Source organism: Aythya ferina (assembly GCF_964211825.1).
Source record: "Aythya ferina genome assembly, chromosome: 3".
Lineage (NCBI taxonomy): Eukaryota > Metazoa > Chordata > Aves > Anseriformes > Anatidae > Aythya > Aythya ferina.
This window is the reverse complement of record NC_140298.1, coordinates 27,156,741-27,176,460: the sequence shown is the minus strand read 5'-3', so window position 1 is coordinate 27,176,460 and position 19,720 is coordinate 27,156,741. Positions and strand designations below refer to the sequence as shown.

Genomic DNA, 19,720 nt, shown 5'->3' with positions numbered 1-19,720 from the left:
ACAGTTTTAGTTCTAATGTGAACACATATTTTTATAGACATTACTGATAGTTCTCCTAGTTCCTGTGATATATCCTTCAAAGAATAGCTAAATAGGAGGTAAGATCTCTGCTTACTGAAAACTGTGATCCTCTTAACAGGTGGCTGCAAAACTTACCTGTAAAACTCTCCTGTGATGACATTCTTGTGAAAGATTAACTGTTCAGAAAGCTCAACCTTATGTTGATTTTACTCTAATAGGGTAATATAATGAGGTGCCACGTGAAAAAAAACTTACTTAGGACTACACCTGCACTACATAAGATTATTAAATAACATACCACAATTATTTTGGATTGATATTTTCCCACAAAGCATTAATTTCTGACATACTATTCAGTCACAATCACTTTCATTTGAAACTTTAGAAGCACCTTTGAACAAGTCACAACTGTTAAAATGAGGAAAGAAACAGGCTACATTTATTTAAAAGGCAAGCAATTATTTGGAGAACACTCTTTGAATAGTTTTTTTAACCGATCTTTCTATAAGTTGTTTATTCACTTGCTTGGTGTTTTTAAATTTGTTTTACAAAATACTAGCAGAAGAATGACAGCACTAAAGATAGGCCGACAAGTAAGAAGCCATGACTTCCATGAGCCAATAATTAGCAGCCCCTCAAAGAAGGAGCAAACTATCAGAGAAAAATCATATTTCTAGAGAATGATTCTGCCATTGTACATTTACTTAATATTTATTATTATAAAAAGCGCAGGTAGGAAAAGCTATAGTTAAAAATTCCACCAGTGCTTAACAGCAATCATTTTTAAAATCCCAACCTATTTCTGTTACTTTCAGAGATTTGCTCAAATTTCTCAGACTAACTTTTTATGCTGGGCATCTGGCACAATCTGCTTCCAAAGAAATAACAATGGGTCAAGAAAGAACACGTAAGTTTTCTTATAAGCTCTTACAAGAGTTCTTCACCTTCTATCCTTTGGGCTATAACATAAAATTTGACAAAAATGTCACTGATACTTCAGAAACGTGCTATTTCTAATCATCATTAAAATCCATCCAAAATCTGACCAGGTTATAAGTTTCTGAAAATTAGAGACCCTCTGGAGCAAAAATTCCATGACAGCTGCTAGTTCTCTGAAGATTTATGTTTTCATTTGGTATTCTTTAGTCCTTCACTTTTAACATATACTAACAAAGTAAGCACTTTTAACTAGAACTAATAAAGAAATGAGCATCATTTTCATAAAGCATAGCCTACACCAGAAATACAAGTGTTAAGGATTTTAAACTGTTTTCCAGAAGCTGTTATAATGCTAACCCAAAAAAGCACGAGTTGTGAAAGTTGCCTTTACTCTTAATGAATTGTAAAATTGCAGTCAGGCAGTGCAGAAGAGAAAAAGCAGGATCTAATGAGAAAGTTAAAATAAGTTCTATATATTTATTTAATGGGGTCCACAATAAAGCTTGGAATGATATCTTGAGAAAAAAAAAAAAAAAAAGACAGATCTTAGTGTGCTACTGACATCACAGGCAGAGGTTTGGACAAATACTTGCAGGACAGAGAGAACTAGAGCTGGCTACTGAGCATGAGTATTAAGAAGATGAGGATATAATCAGTGCGTAATTGCAAACATTTCAAGCCAGCCAAGAGTTCAGCATTAGCCATGTTAGATTAAATTCACTGGAGGACATCCAGAAAAGGAGATCAGAGTGAAAGAAAAGGACTTCTAAATAACTTGTTTATATTCATCTCAGGCCATAAGCAATAGATCACAGAGTGAACAAAGCTTGCTGAATTATTTTCATAAACTGCAACCTAACTCAAAAAAAAAAAAAAAAAAAAAAGACTATGGGACTACACTTAAGCAAAAGGGGAAACATGGAAAAAAAAAAAAGTGAAAGCTCAGAAATACATGTGATCGGTCACAAAGGAGAAAAGGAGAGATCCAAAAAAGGATTTCAGTGAAAAAAAGATTTCAGAAAAAAGATTGGCAATCCAGCAAAAAATCATGCTGAAGGAGTGACTTAAGAAGCTTTATAAGAACCAGAAGAAGCTTTAAGAAGAAGCTTTATAAGAAGAAGCTTTATAAGAACCAGACTAAGACAAAAATCAAAACAGCCACATGAGTAACTTTAAGGAATGAGCAATCACCAGAGCTGGATGTAGCAGGGAGGGAGGATAGCAAAGCGGTAGATAAACCTGCCTCTGACCAGGACAGGGTTACAGGAGCTTTGGGGACAGCAGTTTCAGCTGAGTGAAAAGGACGCCAGCCAAACTGGAGGTGATCCAGCATGGAACTACAGGCAATAGCTGTTAAGCGGCACGTCTGATGAACTCAGAGATGAAGAAAGAATATGGGACTGGCTGCGCTCCCAATTTTGGAATGGAGTCCAAGATGATATATCTCCTAATTCTAGATTGGTAAATCTTTAAATACTGCTTAAGGCTAGTCTAACTCCTCTGTCTTTGAAATCAACAGTTAGGTCAACATTAAAACCCTGTTCTAATGAGGTAAATGGAAAAAAGATAAAGAATCAGAAAAAGAAAACTATGGACATGGAGAGAGTAGCAAAAGGGAACACGAGTAACATCTATTTTTTTTTTTTTAAAGTAATAATCATCATCACAAGAACATTTTTTTCACAATAATTGTTTCATTTTCTTATGTGACATTTGGCATTTATTTTCTGTAAGATATGTAATTTACTCACTCTATGAAGGAAGATAATCTAGAAGCCAAACTTTTACATTCTCAGCTATGAGTTTATACTGCAGTACTAAAAGTTTTCACCCTTACAGGGCTTGTAATGAACAAACACGGAGTTCCTGTACTATGGATTCCAACGCTGAAGAAGAAACACATTCCCAAATTAAGGAGTAGCAGATCTCACATTTGTGTCCTGTGAAATGCATATTTGGATCATAGTGTTCAAGGCACATATATGCTCCTTTGAAGAGGGATACATTATTAGTTGCATGCACATGCACAAAGCTTTATGCAACTTCTCACATTGTTTCACAGGAACATCATCTATTTAGGGCACTTGTACAGAAAACAGTATTTGTGGCTTACCAATATCCCAACTCAAATTGAGATCACTGGTGAACCAGAAGCATCTTAAACTACTGGTGCAGTGTTTACATGGCTGTAGGCTAAACTCCTGTTTCTTTTCAGACAGTCCATACTGTTAAATATGGTCAATGAAAGATGACTATAATAATTCTCTAGATAAAGCATTGTGTAACAGTTAACTTCTGCTTCTTTCCAAATTTTTAATTTAATAAAAGTCTGTTTATAAGTGAGGAGAAACTTTTTTGAATACAACACTTATTAAAAAAAACTTCAAAGAAGATGACATTAATTAAAATATATGATAAAACCAAGAGAACTGAAAAAATTGTAGAAATGTTTAAACAAACTGAAAAATAAGAAACATGTGTTTTCCTATAACTTTATTGAGTATGTATTGAGTATGTAAGAGGAAACTTTCAGATGGATAGTGATTTTAAGGTGCTTGAATAATATTATTATAGCCATACTCCATTTCTCATATTTTCCAATTAATTTAGAAGTTTGAAAATACTTCAAATACCCTTAAAACACACACACAAAGACTGAATGTTGTCTGAGTGATTTTGTAGAAGAACTAGGTTATCTAGAAAAGCTTGTTTGTTTTAAGAATTTATCCCAACACACTTATTCCCTTTACCAGCTGCATTATGTTATTCTTCAACAAAGATGAGAAAGACTTCAAAAAAGTTAAAAAGTTCTCTTATATCAAATCATTTCCTATTTCTAAGCAAGCTTCATTTTCATGGGTAGAGTAGAAATGATCTTAAATTTACTGGTAAACTATTAAGTAGATTAGGTAACATTTGTACATTGTTTCGAAGTCATTTAATGAAAAAAACTTTCAGTCACATAGACCAGTACAAAGAATGGTTAAAGCTAAAATTTTAATGGCAAGGATCACATAAATAAGTTCACTGTAAAACTTCAATGATTGTACAGTATCGCACAATAGAATCACATCCTAATGTTGAATTCATTATCCAAGGGGAAGGAACAGCATGTTAGGCGATGTCTACAATACAATCTCTTCTAAAGTTTTGTAACTGTATGCAAATACCACCAATAACAGCACTAAGGCCACATAGCCCAAAGGCACAGATAAAAATGTAGTTGGAATGCCAGTAAATCTGTACTGTCTCTTCCTTGATTTTGTATCAAAAGTTTTTTGGTTTTTTTTTTTTTGGGGGGGGGGGGGGGGGGTTAGAGCGGGGGGAGTTATCTAGCACAGATGTGTCATTTGCGTTCTGTAAACATTTGTGACACACTTGTCCCTCTTTGAAAAACAGATAAATAAAACTTTTCCGGTACTTACATCAAATGTGGGTGTGCTTTGCTGGGCACTCTGATTACATGGTTCTCTGAAGCAATCGGTGAATGGAAGTAAGAGACCCATTGCAATAATACGAGAACATAATTTTTCTGCTTCTTCTTGTGGTGCATTTTCCTGCTGGCTGAAGAGCTTCTCCAGCAGAGTTCGTCCTGCCAAGGTGATGACATATATCAATAAGAATTTGTAGCTATATATGGGATACAAAGTTTAAGGCTTTATAACGCTTACTGAAAATCTCAACAAATATTAGAAATAAAGTGAAATAAATTTTAAAAATATGGAGAAAAGCAACTGACAATAAATATTTAATACAAAATAATTTCATAGAATCATTTGGACTGATTGGAGCCTGATTACCTGGTACACTAAAGAAAACATATATTGAGCTGGCTGCACTGTGGAGTGGGAACAAAAAGTACGATTTGCTAGTGAGACATCAAGTTCTTATTTATATTATACAATTATCCTGATGGGAAAAATGAGATATTACCAAGGAATGAAGTAACTTTTTCCAAGGGTGTCACACAAAGTTATTAAAGAATCAAGTCTCCAAGCTCTTGGAATGAGCCTTTGTTTTTTTGAATCACAAAGTGATCATATTCTTTAAGAAACTGTGCTCCAGTTCTGTGGAGAAGCTCTCAATAGAAGATCAACAAAAACAACATCAAAAAAAAAAACGACAACTACTCTGCTTAAAATGACATTTAATACAGCTCCAGAGCAGCAGAATGCTAAAATGTATTGCCACAAGCAGCAACACATATTTCAGAGAAGTAAAACTTAAAGAGTTGGAAGAGCGATCCATTCCTATTACAGGGCCAGATTTCACAATCAAAGTGTTTTCATTGTTATCTGACCAGAGCATGAAAGGAGGGCATATGTTATAAAGCACATTAGAGAAGACAATGCTAGAGGTCTGAAAGAATTTCAAGCTGTGTGAAGTTCGCCAGAAAGAGACTAAAAAGAAGTAGTTGTATACAGAGGCTGGAGTAAAATCTACATTGTAAGAATACTAAATTGCTTGATTAAGCTCTACAATGTCAGAGGATGCCAAAGTTCAGATTTATGGGATATAAAAAAAGAGATGAAATAGACCTACTGGAATAGAAAAAGCAGAGGGAGTAATAAAGTTAATTTCATGGTTTAGTATGAACTAGCTGTGAATACAATTTGTACCTAAATCAGTTTCTATACTCTGTTTTTTTCCACTCACTCATTAGAAGCCAAAGTTATTTTCCAGAAAAAAACGCACTACATTAAGAAAGTAATTTAGTGTCATTTAAACCAATAACAACAATACTGCTTTTCATGTACAAATTTAAGATTTCTTTTCAAATGTTGACTTCATTCAAAATGTAAAATTTCCCAGGCCTTTTTGAACATACAAAAAAAAAAAAGAGATGCTTTTAAAACATCTGGATGTGATTTGAAAAGGATATTGTAAGTGACATTTAGCCCAAAGTTTCTGTATTATTTTAACTTTGCACGGCAATGCCGTCTAAAATTGACAATACAATAAAATGTTAGAAGTTATTTCTAAGATTTTCCTCTCCACATCTAAAGATCTGATAATTCTGAATTATTAGTCCAAGTTTCCTAGCCTTTCATTAGACAAAACACACAAAGCCAGGGGATAGGTCTGTAAGAGAAACAAGTTTTGTTATGTTCTGATCAACTTGCTGATTAATTTGTCTCTGTTCCTTGGTTTCCCCATCTACAAGGTGAATTATTTATTCAACATATCCCTCTATTTATTTATCTAAAGACAGCACAGCTGTTAAATCTTCAAAGTCCCCTTTAATTAAATTAATTGAAGAGGGGTTTTCCTACTAGCTGATATGCACTGTGAGTTTTTAATATCAATTTACACAAACTTGCAGCAATACACAGTAACTCCCTCCATGAAGAGGCAACAGTATGAAACCATGGAAATGAAGCACAAACAAGGAGCTACCTGCTGACATTTTGGTTATTTGTTTCAGTAATCATTTTTTGGAGTTGTACTTGCAAATGCTTAGTGGTGCTGTTAATAATGGAAACATTTTTTTCTGCAGAATCATATTCAAGAAAAAAAGGGTAAATTTGATTTAAAAAATAGCTACTACCCTTTTACTGCAATAAGTCAGTTCTACTAGACATAAATAGTGACATTTAGCTATACCAGCAAGTTGTAGAAAAAATAAGACCCCAAGACTGGTGTCACAGTTATACAGGGGCACTAACAGGCAGCATTTCTGCTTCAATTTCTGGAGCAAAGCACATCAAAGTCCTACAACACAGAAAGTTGCCTAGTTAAAACAGAGGCTACAAGAGATGATGATGAATGGAAAAATTGATAGTTTATATTATGTAATTTTATTTTGTGCATTTTAAATTACATATAAAATATAATAAATTGCATGTGCCAGAGTTATTGCCCTTTGCTCACAAAAAAAGAGAGTATGCAAGAACACTACACTTTCCTTTATGCTATATTAAATATACCAAAGTCATGTATTGCATTGTAATTTGTGACTTGATTATTTTTACAGGTGTTTCAACATTTAAATAATTATCATTTTTAAAGAGCGTTCTCCTGGATGTACAGCAGCATACTTCTTCCCCCCCCCCCCCCCCCCCATTTACTCAGTTTAATTTGTATAGTGGTTATTAACTGATGTCTTTTAATAGGCAAAAATAAGGTCTCTGGAAAATAGTTTAGCATTAAGCCAATAAAGAGTAAGCAGGTGTAAAAAATATCATAGATGAACTTCATTTCTTGTACATTTCAGAGGCAGATGGCCAAAATGACAAAAGTAATGCAGAGCAGCATTCTATCCAGTCTTGGAATAAGGAGGGTATTGAAACTTATTTAATTATTTTAGCTATCACTTTTTAATCTAAAAGAATCAACCATTTAATTCTGGATAACTTCAGTAACATTAAGCTGTCTTTTGTAACAAATACACATTGAATCAAAAGGTTTTTTTTTTTTTTTTTTTTTTTTTTTTTTTAAGACAAAGGTAATAATGTCCTAATAAAGCTGTGTTCTAACACTATCTGCTCCTTGCAATGGCTGTGGAGACCTGACGACAGTGACAGAACTTGAAATTAAATAAATATATTTAGCTAGTTCTTTTAACACATTTTACCAAATGGAAGCTGAAACACATTTAATTTTCAGTGCATACAGAAATAGCTTCTCTGTGAACAGCTGTGGGAGAAAAATTCCTGTATCAACATTATATCTTACAAATTTAAAGTACTTCATAATCAATGGAGGGTTAAGCCACTGGGTTTTTTTTTGTTTGTTTGTTTTGTTCGTTTTTTCTCCCTCTAACCAGCTACAGCTTAACATCCAAATGAACGGTCATTGCAAGCACGAGAACACCTCATCGAACATAAGAAAACAGCCAAAGCTTTAAAAAGACAATATGTTTTTCCTCAAAACAGGGTGAGGAGACAAACCCTACCAAAAGAAAGCATTTCAGTATTTCAGAATGTTACTCTTTCTCCACGAAGCAACATCACACCATGCTGCTTCATGGATGGACAGATGGAATTGCTGCACTAGAACAGCTCCAGAGAGGGCTGAGGCTACTTTACATAGGAGGATGACATACAAAAGCCACTGCCTACCAATAAGTAGTTCCTCCCTTGTTAAGCTGGTATTGCTTTCAACTACTTTCAGGCAAAAGACACAGTCATCACTGCAGCAGAGACATTCCACCTCGATAGTCCTCGGTGACCCATGGAGACTGGTGGGCTCCCATACCTTGCCACCACCTGACCCTGGTGCTCCTGCACTTGTGTCAAAGCAACCATATGAAAGATGCTTGTGAAGCAGAAGAGGTCACATGCATGATTTTGATTCATGGATGATAACAGTTATATTTTTGTGGAGGTACAGCAAAATATTTCCTTTAACACTAGACTCTGCAGACAATTAAACACTTTTGTTTGGAACTAGAACTAGTTTTCCAGTGCCCTATCTATACTACACACTTTTGGAACTAATTCAAATTAAAGTGACTTTTCATATATACACATGAAATGGGAAACACCAACTTGACAGTGTTAATCCCCAAATCTATACCTTAAAAAAAAAAAAAAAAAAAGAGGTCACAACCATATTCAAAGCATAGGCTAAATTCCAGACAACTTCAACAGCAATATTTTCAGCTAAGATTTTTCATCTTCAGTCTATAAATAGAATGCAACAAAAACAGTCTCTCAGACAATAATAATCACCTCATATTCATAATTTACATGAGTTAATATATAAACATCTAAGCATGTTCTCAGCAGGTGCAGATGGCAACAAAAAAAAATGAATAACTAAATGATTAATGATTATCAAATGATTAGCTGATTTCTGTTACTGGGATTTAAATGCACTCTTAAAGGAATTTCTCTGGATTACTTTCACATGCCATGAAAATATTAAAGGGCAAAGATCTCTCAACAGATATTTTTCTAAAAGGTTAAATAATTCCATTTTTAAAATATAATATTTTTTTCCCCTAAAATCCCAGGTCATGACATTCCTGGAACCCATCCTTAACCTTTACCTCAAGTATTGGGGGGGGGGGGGACTGTCAGGTTGTCAGATTTTTGTATTAGGTACAAGAACTGCTACAAAGTTTCAGTCTCAGGTCAAATCAATATTCTGAGAATCTTGCCAAGACCCTTCATCAAACAAAAAGAGAAGTGTGATTTTTTTAGGAGTTTAGAGTTAAAACAAATAAACAAACAAACAAAAAAACAGTAAGGAACAAAAAGACTCCTTCCCCCTTCCCATTTTACAAAGGCTTACACAATTATTTAAGGAAAAGAATGAGAACGTGAAATTAATCTTGGAAGTATCAGGTACTCTGCCTTCCTATGGATATTTTGTGAAACATGGTTCAGCTGAGGTTTTCCAGCTCAGCTTCCATTTTCCCTTTCTCCTCCACCTCCATGTCATCTGCTGCTTCCTCTCATTCCTCTTAGGATGAAGCACTATGACCTTGTCATCTCCTGTGTGACATTACAGTTCTTCATTCTATCACTGAGACTTAATTAACACTGTTTATCTGAAACACCTTTGGCAACAATTATAGAACATATAGATTATTCATCAGAGAATGAAAACTCACAAGGTCCAGTATGGCTCCCATTACTTTTTGAAAGATGCAGATATTTGCAATTCCTGGATGTTCATTTTCAACTTTCGATTTACTACAACCATATCTACTCAACTGTGTGGTGAAGGAAGAAAGGAAGTCTGCCCCCTACCTAAAGTCAATCTACAAACATTACTATTAAAAATAATATAAAATATCAGAGATGTAATGACTATAACGATTTCATACAATCACTCCAAGCAGTGCCATCTCATCACAAGCACAGGTTCTTCCTTGCCTGGAGTCCATGTGTATACTTTACACCTCCACACAAAGGACAGCAACTGCTGCTGCTAGCACCAATAACCTTAACCACCCTGTCTGCCATCACCTTGATGGAGTCGCATCTGATGGGAGATGATGTTTAGAAGGAAATATATTTGGTTTTTCTATTACAGTTACTTGATATTTCAGGGCACCTTTTATTTCCTTCTCTAACAGACACCAAAAAGATGAGGATCTCCACTACTCTGAGGGTTAGCTTTGACTGGGCTGTCTATAGAGCTATTGAACGGTGAAGGTGCCTTCTGTGTGGTCCACAGAGAGACATGGCAGATCCTGACTCAATGAATGCACTTTACAGCTTTCTTCCTATCTGGTCTGCTTAGACAACAAAGCAGCGAGCAACAGAATATTTAAGAGCTAACAAAATAGTTGCAGACATACTAGAAAACCCACACTTGCCCGCACTGAGGCACTGCACCATACCAGAGCTCACAATGTTTCTCTGAGGAGTGTGTTGTTATAACCTCACTTTTATCTTTAAAAATGTGGCTCTCTGCACTGCATCTGCAAAAGCCTGGGAGGATAGCTGCCAGTGAGCACAAGTGGAGCCTAACAATCAAATTGCATTATATTCCGAAAGCTCCCCCTTCTGCTGGTCTCATGCGATTCCCTTTTCTCACCAGCTACACCACACTTTCACCATTAGCGGAACAGCTGCGTCAGCAAATCTTAACCTATGCAGGCTGGAGACAGGCTTTCCGTTTTAATTTCTCCCAAGGAGAAGTGAATGACTTCAGTGTAACAAATCCTGAAAGCCCTATTCAGAATCATGTCAAGGGTGACTCATGCACATACCGCTTATATCTTCAAAAACCCAAATCAGTTTGATTTTTTTTTTTCCCCAGCTTACTCCTCCTCCCCGCCCCCACTTCAGCAAGATCAGAAATGCTCACACAGCAAAGCTTTTTCATAGGCTTTGAAGCAAAAAGTACCATAGGCCTTGCTCTATTTTGGGGACTTAAGAGAGGAAAAAAGGAAAAGGAAGAAGAGAGAGACAAAATGGTGTATATCCATTTTGTGTATGTTTTCTATCAGTCTTACAAAATATTAAAAGACCACTGTAGTCTTATGTTTTTTTCAATTCACAGAAAATTACGATTGCAAACATAGTTCAGTATATTTAAGAAAAATAGGGAAAAAGAAGAGCCAATTTTTACAGCAGTCAAGAGTTAGGAAATTTTTGCTCCTCTCTCTCAAAATCATTTTTTTCCTGTTCAATTTGTTCTCTCTCTTTTTCTACATACACAAACACCAAGGTCATAAATTAGGCCTAGATCATCTGACAAAGCACTGAGCTGTGCAGCGTCAAATGTTTCCCAGAACACTGGAATAGGACAAGCATGTCTGAGAGAAAAATCCTGCGAAGGCTTCCACAGTGGCTGGTAAGTGAACTACATGCAATTTCTTAAATACCTCACAGTACAAGTTTTAGTCCTCATACTTCCCTAAACTGCAAAGTAAAATCTTGCTGAATAATTTCCTAGAGGCAAAAGCATCTCACTTCATTTTCACCTTTCTCCTGTTTAATATGCTTTCCTAGGTCTCAGGTACACAAAACAAAGTGACTAGTATTTCACATATAAAAATTAATATTTCAAGGATCAAAAGTATTACATTTATTTAACACTTCCCTTTCATTTCTTAATAGTTTCAAATTTCAAGGTAGTTTTCCAGCTAAAGGGTAGCAGTCAGCCTACATGTAAACACAACGTACAATGTGACTGCTGAGAAAGAAGAGGTTTTCAAAGGTGCACAGTGAACCTGGGGAATGAAAGAACTGGAAACTGGTAATCTAGCTATTTCTTATTCTCTTCAAATAATAAGCCCAAGAGCTGCATAAATACATATTAAACATATATTTGCATTAAAAATAACAAATTAATTTAGTGTCTTGCTTTCCTGAAACCTGACCTGAAAGATTATGCCCACTGTTCTGGGATTAGAGAACTCATTTATTGGACTTTCTCACTGCAGAGCTTCTAATCCTCTGCCGACTTAAATTGGGAAATTGTTCCAGATCTCTCATCCTGCGAGGGGTTTTGTTTTTGTTTTTAAAGGGGACTGAATTTTAATTGACAGATACTTTCTTTAAATAATGTGAGCTTTGTTAAACAAAATGTTGAAAACCAACAAGCAACATGTCTGCATACACAACATGGTTTTGAAACAACAACAGAAAATCCCTCTAAAAGAAACAAATACAAAATAAAATGCATCATGAATTAGTTTCCAGAAAATTCAAACCTTAATAATTTAATAGTTACAAACCTTGTCAAGGTCTAGGGTTATTGTACAAATTCCTGTGACTGTCATTAAGATATATTTCATTTCACTTTTATTCTCAGTGTAATAGCCAGTATCTGCATGTTTCCAAGGGGGAAAAAAGCAAAGGCAATGTATCGATTTCTTTATATTTTTTAAATATGTTTGTTATATTTATATCTTCTAGTATTTAGGGTGTTACCAAAGTCAGGGATTCATGGAAATTCTTAAGAGGACTATTCTTTCTTTCCTTGATAACCATCTAGTAGACTTTCTGGCTTTGTTCACAGGGATGGTAGGAACTGAACCCAAAAATCATCTTAAATTTAGATAGACTTTCTGCTTTTGACTTCTGAAGAGAATTCTAAGAGAACTAGGAAAAAGACAAATGTCAGCACTATTCTCCTCCTTCCAGTTTTTAATGCCTGCCTGCACACAGTCCAATGTCATTTCAAAGTCAGAAATATTTATTTATTAAATTCTACGAAGGAATATATATATTTATTGATGGAATGATAACATTCATAGACTCTTAAGCAACTGTAATCAAACTACCAATTATTAATTCAATTTCTTCTGTTCTGTATCAAAGAAAACACCATGCTTTACTTGTGTCAAGTTCTCTGAGTCTCTTGGCATCTCAGTACTCCCCTTTCTCGACAATGTCCTCTCTTAGCATTCTCTGGACTGTTAACAATTTTACTTGAAAAATCTTGACTTGTTCTGAGTTGGATCTGCAATGTACCAACCCTTTTCCAGTTCAAGCAAGTAATTTTTTTTTTCTTTTTATTTCAGCCATAAAGTTATCCATAACAGATTTTGGATTGTGCTTGAAGATGGTTGTTATCATTCAGTTTTCAACTCACTCAACTAGAACAAGCAGTCCATTGTAGAAAGAGAAGCATGTAATACCAACAGCTTCAAGTGTTCAAGGCACCCCCAAAAATGCCATGTGTAGAACACGTGTGCTTACTTCAGGAAGCAAGGGTACAAGCTGGAGCTGACACCTGCTTCTGCTGCCACCTCTGGGGCCAACACAGCACAGGAGAGGCAGAAGTGGCACCTCAAACAAACATCAGTGAAATGCTTTCAGGCCCTATCTGAGGTCTGCCAAAATCTGAAAACGAGATTCCACAAAAATGAAGATATCAAGGAAAGCTGCCCCAGAAAGAGGCTACAAAGTAGAGGTTTTTTTTTGTTTGTTTGTTTTTGTTTTTTTTTTTTTTTTTTTTTTTTGGGGTGTGTGTGTGTGTGAGTGTGTGTTTTCTTAAAAAAAAAAAAAAAAAAAAAAAAAAGCCCTACCATTGATCTCATTGTTGATCCATCATGTCCCATGACAGAACTAAGCATCTGTATTTTTTTAAACAGCTTGTTCCACTTGGGCTTGCTAAGAGACATGACAACACCACTAATTTCAGCATAACATCCAATGGTCTATTAAAATATTAACTTAACTCTATGCTAGACTTGCACTGATCATACTTGAAAAGAGACAAAGCAATTTTAAATCATGAACTGGTTAACACAGACCTTGGTCCTGGTGAATGAACTCCTGGAACAGCCCATCTGATATCAGCCCATCTCCTAACTTTGAAATTTGGGTTTTAATACAGGAAGACAAGAGTTTACCAAAAATTTCCATTGGTGATGAAAAGGCTGAGTCCAGCAAGTGCTAAGGTCAGGAGCCTGCTCTACTCCCGCAGTAACTATGCAATGAAATTCCCCTGCCTGACCAAGTGTATCATAGCACGAAGTAGAACTGGGCCAAAATGGATTTGTGCCCCTATGGTGGAAGAGAAGATACATGACAGCGTCCCTTGTCAAAGCCAACAGTAATTTTCATCTTTGGATAAGTGATTTGCAATATTCTGTTTTGTACAGAACCCAGATTAATCCCTTTCTACCACTTTTGCATTGCCTAGAAAACAGCCATGCATAAAAAAAATAAAAATAATAAAAACAGTCTTATTGATCTTTGTTGAAACGATGCTGTATTTTGTTCTATTTTACTTTACCTTCTTATTGAGTAGCCAACGATATCTTACAATTTCCTTCTTCAGGATTCATTCCAAAGCCTTGCTTGTTGCTGCAGCCAAACTGAAGAGGACTGAAATTGCCTGGATCATTTGCAACAACAACATAATACTTTTTCTAAAAAGCAGGTATTAAAACTTTGCTACCACCAGAGCTTCAAAATTTTAAAATATTTGTGATGGTCTGTGACAGTTTTTTCTGCATCTTTGCAAATTAGCAAGTCTCTTACGCACTCCATATTTCTAACGTGAATGTTAAGCTCCTTAAGATTTTGCTTTCACAGTGACAAAGTTTTTCTATCTTACTCCCACTCTGCTTTTTCTAATAACGCATAGGCATTACAGCATAAATTGAGGCAAAGTATTAACTAAGCTTTTATATACGATAAAATAAGGTGCAAAGGTAAAGATAATATCTTACATTTCAATAGGTATATTCGATCATGTGAATGGTAAGAGTATTTTTTATGTGCCACTAAATGACTTTCAGAAGCTGATTTTTTTAAAGTAACAAACAATTCCCCAGCTACAATACAACAGTGATACACAGTACAAAGTACCTTTCTAAAAATATAAAAAAGATTCACGCTCCTACACCATTATATTGCTTGTCTGCCTTTCACTTCCCTTTATTTTCAATTTCTAACACATTATTATTGAATATTACAGAGGTACATTACTAAAACTTTCCTAATTTCAGAGTGGTTTATATTAAAACAGAATCTGTGTCTGTCTACCAAATGTTTTAGGTATCATTTGCATCTCTGGCAACTTCCAGATTGTATTTTCTAGGTGCTTAGGTTCCTCTCAGCAAGTATTTAATTCTGTCCATTTTTACCCTTTTAGTTTCTGTGGTGATTTGCAACGTGAAGTTGGTATTCTGTGCCAAGTTCTCCCAGGCTGCTGGAAAGCCGCATTTCTTTGTCTGACTCTTTAAAGTGAGAAGCACCTCTGATGTTTTTTTGGGCAGCTATTTCTAACTGCTTCTTCTGTCAGTCCAAACTGATACACACAGCATGATTTTATGACCCAATTTAATAAAACAACTCGATTCCCAATCGTTCCACATTTCATTTAGCATTTAATTGCATCTGGCTCATCTCTACCTTAGAAGTAAATTCAAGTATTTGCACAAGCAACTACAGGTCACAAAACACAACTGAGCTGGACCAGCAAGCCTCTGAAGTGGGACATATAATAACTGATTTCTTTCAACCTAGCTATGATAGCCCTGATGCTTTCTTTCTCTACAGGACCATATACACCCAAAGTCTAATCTCCTCCAACAGCTGCTGACTTTTTACATTCTTAAACATTTACACAACGTTTAAGAGTGTTTTTTGTTTTTGTTTTAAAGTTAGGTACAAAGAAAAAAACACTGCTAAAATGAAGAAATGGAACAAGCAAAAAATTAGTTATGTTCCATGAAAAATAAATATATATGCCTGCCTATTTGTGCCATGTTTGTACATATTTGTGCCATATTCTATATTCCTTGAGACCTCATCCAAATAAACTTAATCCCATCTCCCTCACTGTAAGTAGGTCTTTATGTTCTTTCACTGATGTAATCAAATATTTCCCTCAGCCATTTCTCAGCATACTATATTGACTTGGCTCTTTGCATGACAAAAAAAAAAAAAAAAAAAAAAAGTGTTTAGATACACACCCTCTATTGTGAATGCAATGTTTTAGGTTTGTGTTTTGTTTTGTTTTTTCCCCCCTAAATGAAAACCACTTCAGCTCCATGACTGTTAGCAGATGTTAATGTAGTTAATTATCGTGTTACTGCAGTATTGACTTCATTTTCCAGCAACTTTTTCCTTATTGGTGCAGGGAAGAGGGAAGTATACAACAATTATTTTCCCCCCTGGTATACACTACTTATTATGTATCTTCAAGGGACATCTGAGATGGATCTTGGCTTCAAATAAATTCATTGTGGAAGTAATTACAGTGGGTAGCTTTTTTTCTCTCTATAGTTTATCTATGCTTCCTCCTGATTCAAATTCACACCGGGTTCAGACCTCTGGCATTCCTGATAAGTTTCATATAAATCTTAAGACTGAACAATTCATATTTTTATTGCCAAATAAGAACATTTCAATGGCAAGTCTCATTTCTTACTGGGCTTTCCTGCCACTATTTAGCTGTATATGTCAAGACACCAAAATTACTAAGGTCCCAAGCATTTGTGTCCTCTGAATTTATATATTTCTATTTAGTTTCATCCATGTTAGGATTTACTATTACTGTGATAACACATGCACAATCTCATTACCACTGCATCTTACCTTTGCAAAATAGCTAATTGATTTAATGTGTTATATCATATATACACCTACAGATAAAATGGGTCATGTTCTGTATTCATCTATTCATGTTCTGAGAATAATGCAAAGTTTTGCATCAGAAAACACAGCCCACCTCCTATTCATGGTCAGGGAGCTGAGGCATTTCCATTGAAGGAAATTCATCCTCATCAGCAGTAACATGAAAATAAAAATGAGAAATTGTCATTTTGTAATCAACGTAATGCAGACCATCTCCTCGTCCCTAACTTCCTCCAGATGAACAGCAATGTAGGAACACAGGGAGTTGCTGCTGCTCACAGGCAGGAGTGAGGTGACAGTGTCAAGCCCTCATACATCCTTTCATCACCTTCTTTGCACAATGTCTGCTTTGTGCAAAGCAGATATATTCCTTGTATTAAATAACCTTATCTCTACAAAAAGACAAATTGTATGCATAAAGGTAAGTTTCCAGAAACCGTCGTATTCCACATGACCAGTATAGAATTATGCTTTTAAATGTGCCTGAAAATAGTCAAAGCCACAGCCACAAAACCACCCACACATATATGCTTTATCACTACTCTTCCTTACATAAGTTCACATTTTTAAAGGAGTAGTTTATAAGGAATACTCTTGGCCATATTCTGAGCTTGGTTAAACTAGAGCACAAACAAAATACATTGGCTAATTGGTACTTTCACATTTTCTGTCACTGTGATTCACATCAGCACTTGATCCCTCATAAAGCAGGCAGCCTATAATATTCCTGGGGATGCTTTTCAATGCCAAGTTTATTTTTATTTTTAGACACCACGATGTAGAGAAAAAGGTGAGGCCTGCTTTAAGTAGGTTTTGCACAAAAGAACCTATGCACTTTTTAAAAAGCCAAACATCTGGACACCACTAATCCAGCACCCTCCAAAAGAAAACAAAGCACAATTAGATCCAAGAAACATACTCAAACTTAAATTCCATATAGCTATTCATACCGGAAGAATCTCTTGCTCTTTTCACGTAACCAAAGTCACCGAAGCATACAATGTCCTTCATGACTAGTTCTAGCCATCTCCTCTGTGGGATGGATTAACACTGGTTCTAGGCCTCAGATCCTAGCAGAGCTGCGTGGACCTTCAGCTACAAACTGTTCTTTCTCCCTTTGCCCAAAAGTGATCAGCAGGAAACCAAAAAACCACATCTTTAGCTGAGGTGCAAGCTGGGCTCAACTCAACTCATCATACCTCAACTCCAGCAGAGGTTGCCTGAGAGATGCAGTCACCCAGCCCCATGACCAAAACCCGTTACTTCCAACGAAGCTCCAGATAAAGATCAAAGCATTAATCATAAGACTATCAAAACAACACTGTGGCAGCCCTGTATTCCAGTGACATTACTCACATTGCTCTGATTCCCATATTGCAGTGCTGGCACAGTAACATTAAAGCTGCTTATCTGCACTCAGCAGTTTCTCCATAATGAATTGCCCCCCATTTTCAAGTACTTTTTATGGTAGTTGGACTGGATTTTTGCTTTTTTTTTTTTTTTTTTTTTTTTTATTACACTCTCTGGGCTTGAGTTTTCTAGGCAAAAAGAGTATGTGATCATACATCACATGAAGGGATGTTCTTGGGTAGGCTACATTGAGGCTACATTGTCCCGCCATCAGATAGAAGACATTTGTATTACTGCTAAGAAACATCAGCAAAAGAGTATACTGTAAATAGCCTTACATAACAGTTGCATGATAAATGTTCTCAGCACACCAATAAATACAAATCCATATTGTGTGCAACATCATGCATCAGAATACAAAAAAATTTACAAAAGCATCTAAAAAGATTTACTATATGTCTCAGACACAAGCTTTCATTCTAGTTTTTCAAGTTTCACATACTTATCTTTACTAAGACCTTTGTAGAAGCTTGCAGACAATGTACTGGAGCTGCAAGTGGGTGTAGGTGACATTAGCACTTTGCAGCAGTAACATAAAGCGGTCTTTGTGAGAACCAGGCTTGCATTCCATGGAAATCAGAGAGAGGCCATGATCACAAAAGCATGGGATTGAGTTCAGGTTTTTATTTTATGGTAAATCAGATTTTTGTTTGCTTCCTGTTTACAGCTAAAGTTAAGACAGATGTGAAACTGTGAACAGAAATTTAATGATAAATGGGCAGATTGAAATAGATTCACACACCAAATGTGTTACAGTCAGCCAACAGAGATTAGAAAGGGCATACGTTTGTTTTGATAAAGTTTAATTACAGCCCGGTGTAGCTGATTGAACATTCAGTTACATTCAGTTTATGTAACAGATCCTTCCTATCTGCTTTGCAATCACTGCAACTCAAATTAGTGCAAGGATAAACTCCTTTCTCTTAACTGAGCCTATTAGATCTTCTCTTTCAGTTATGTGAATGTTTGGAAACATTTTTCATTTCCCACCATGACACTGTCTTGACGTTAGCAAATACCATTCATTGCCACATCCTGAAGAAAAGAACCAACCCTTATTCATTCAGGTTCAGCTTGTGTCCTCCTGGGACCACAATGTGAAACCCGTGGCTCCACTGCACATCAGGTAACCTAGAACTTGTAATTACTGTCACTGCAATTTCAAATACAGCTGTCCTCATCAAAAAAGATCTGCTGCCTTAATTACAAAATACCCATAAATTTGTCCACACCAGATTCTTAGCCATTGTATCAAATTCAATTTAAAATACTGTACTGTACTTATTTCTCACATAAATCAAAAATAAAAATATTAATTAGAGGCAAAGTTAGAAAAGTGCCTTTTTTTTTTTTTTTTTTTTTTTTGGCAAACTGTATTCTTTGCTTCTCCCCCTAAAATTCAAACAGGACTATTTTTTTTTTATTCATAGTTACAATTCCAGTTGTTGGTTTCCATCTACATTTCGCATTGAAGAAGCCTTAGTTCACATGGATCATTGTGAAAACCAAATGGCACACAGCCAAACTACAATGTTGTGCCAAAGTAGGCCAGTCATCTGCATAGAATCTGCTGTCATTAAAATCAATGACTGAAGTGTTGTGGAATATTTTACATTATTCTAGTTATAAACGCAAAACCGACATTGCAGTCACTGCACAGCAAGATGGGATTTTGTGCTCCAGGCAAGAAGCTAACATATCCACACACATACACACACACATAAAGCATTCTTTATAATTCCTTATTTCTACATTTATTTCTAAAAGCCTGATTGTAATCACCTCATTGATGCATGTGATGGATGCAATTAAAATGCAACAATTTTCCAAAACAATATTTACATTGCCAG

General features: G+C 35.6%; 1 protein-coding gene across 6 annotated transcripts in view; it reads right to left on the bottom strand.

The window, feature by feature from the left end:
* The window catches only part of FMN2 (formin 2), a 163,752-nt gene that overhangs the window by 136,433 nt on the left and 7,599 nt on the right, over positions 1-19,720 (bottom strand). For all 6 annotated transcript variants that reach the window (XR_014692068.1, XM_084516173.1, XM_084516176.1 and 3 more), the window contains exon 3: positions 4,386-4,552. Coding sequence is in view for 5 of the 6 variants with exons in the window: in XM_084516173.1 (XP_084372299.1) it covers positions 4,386-4,552 (167 nt within the window). In the remaining variant the exon portion in view is untranslated. The remainder of the gene's footprint in view (positions 1-4,385; positions 4,553-19,720) is intronic.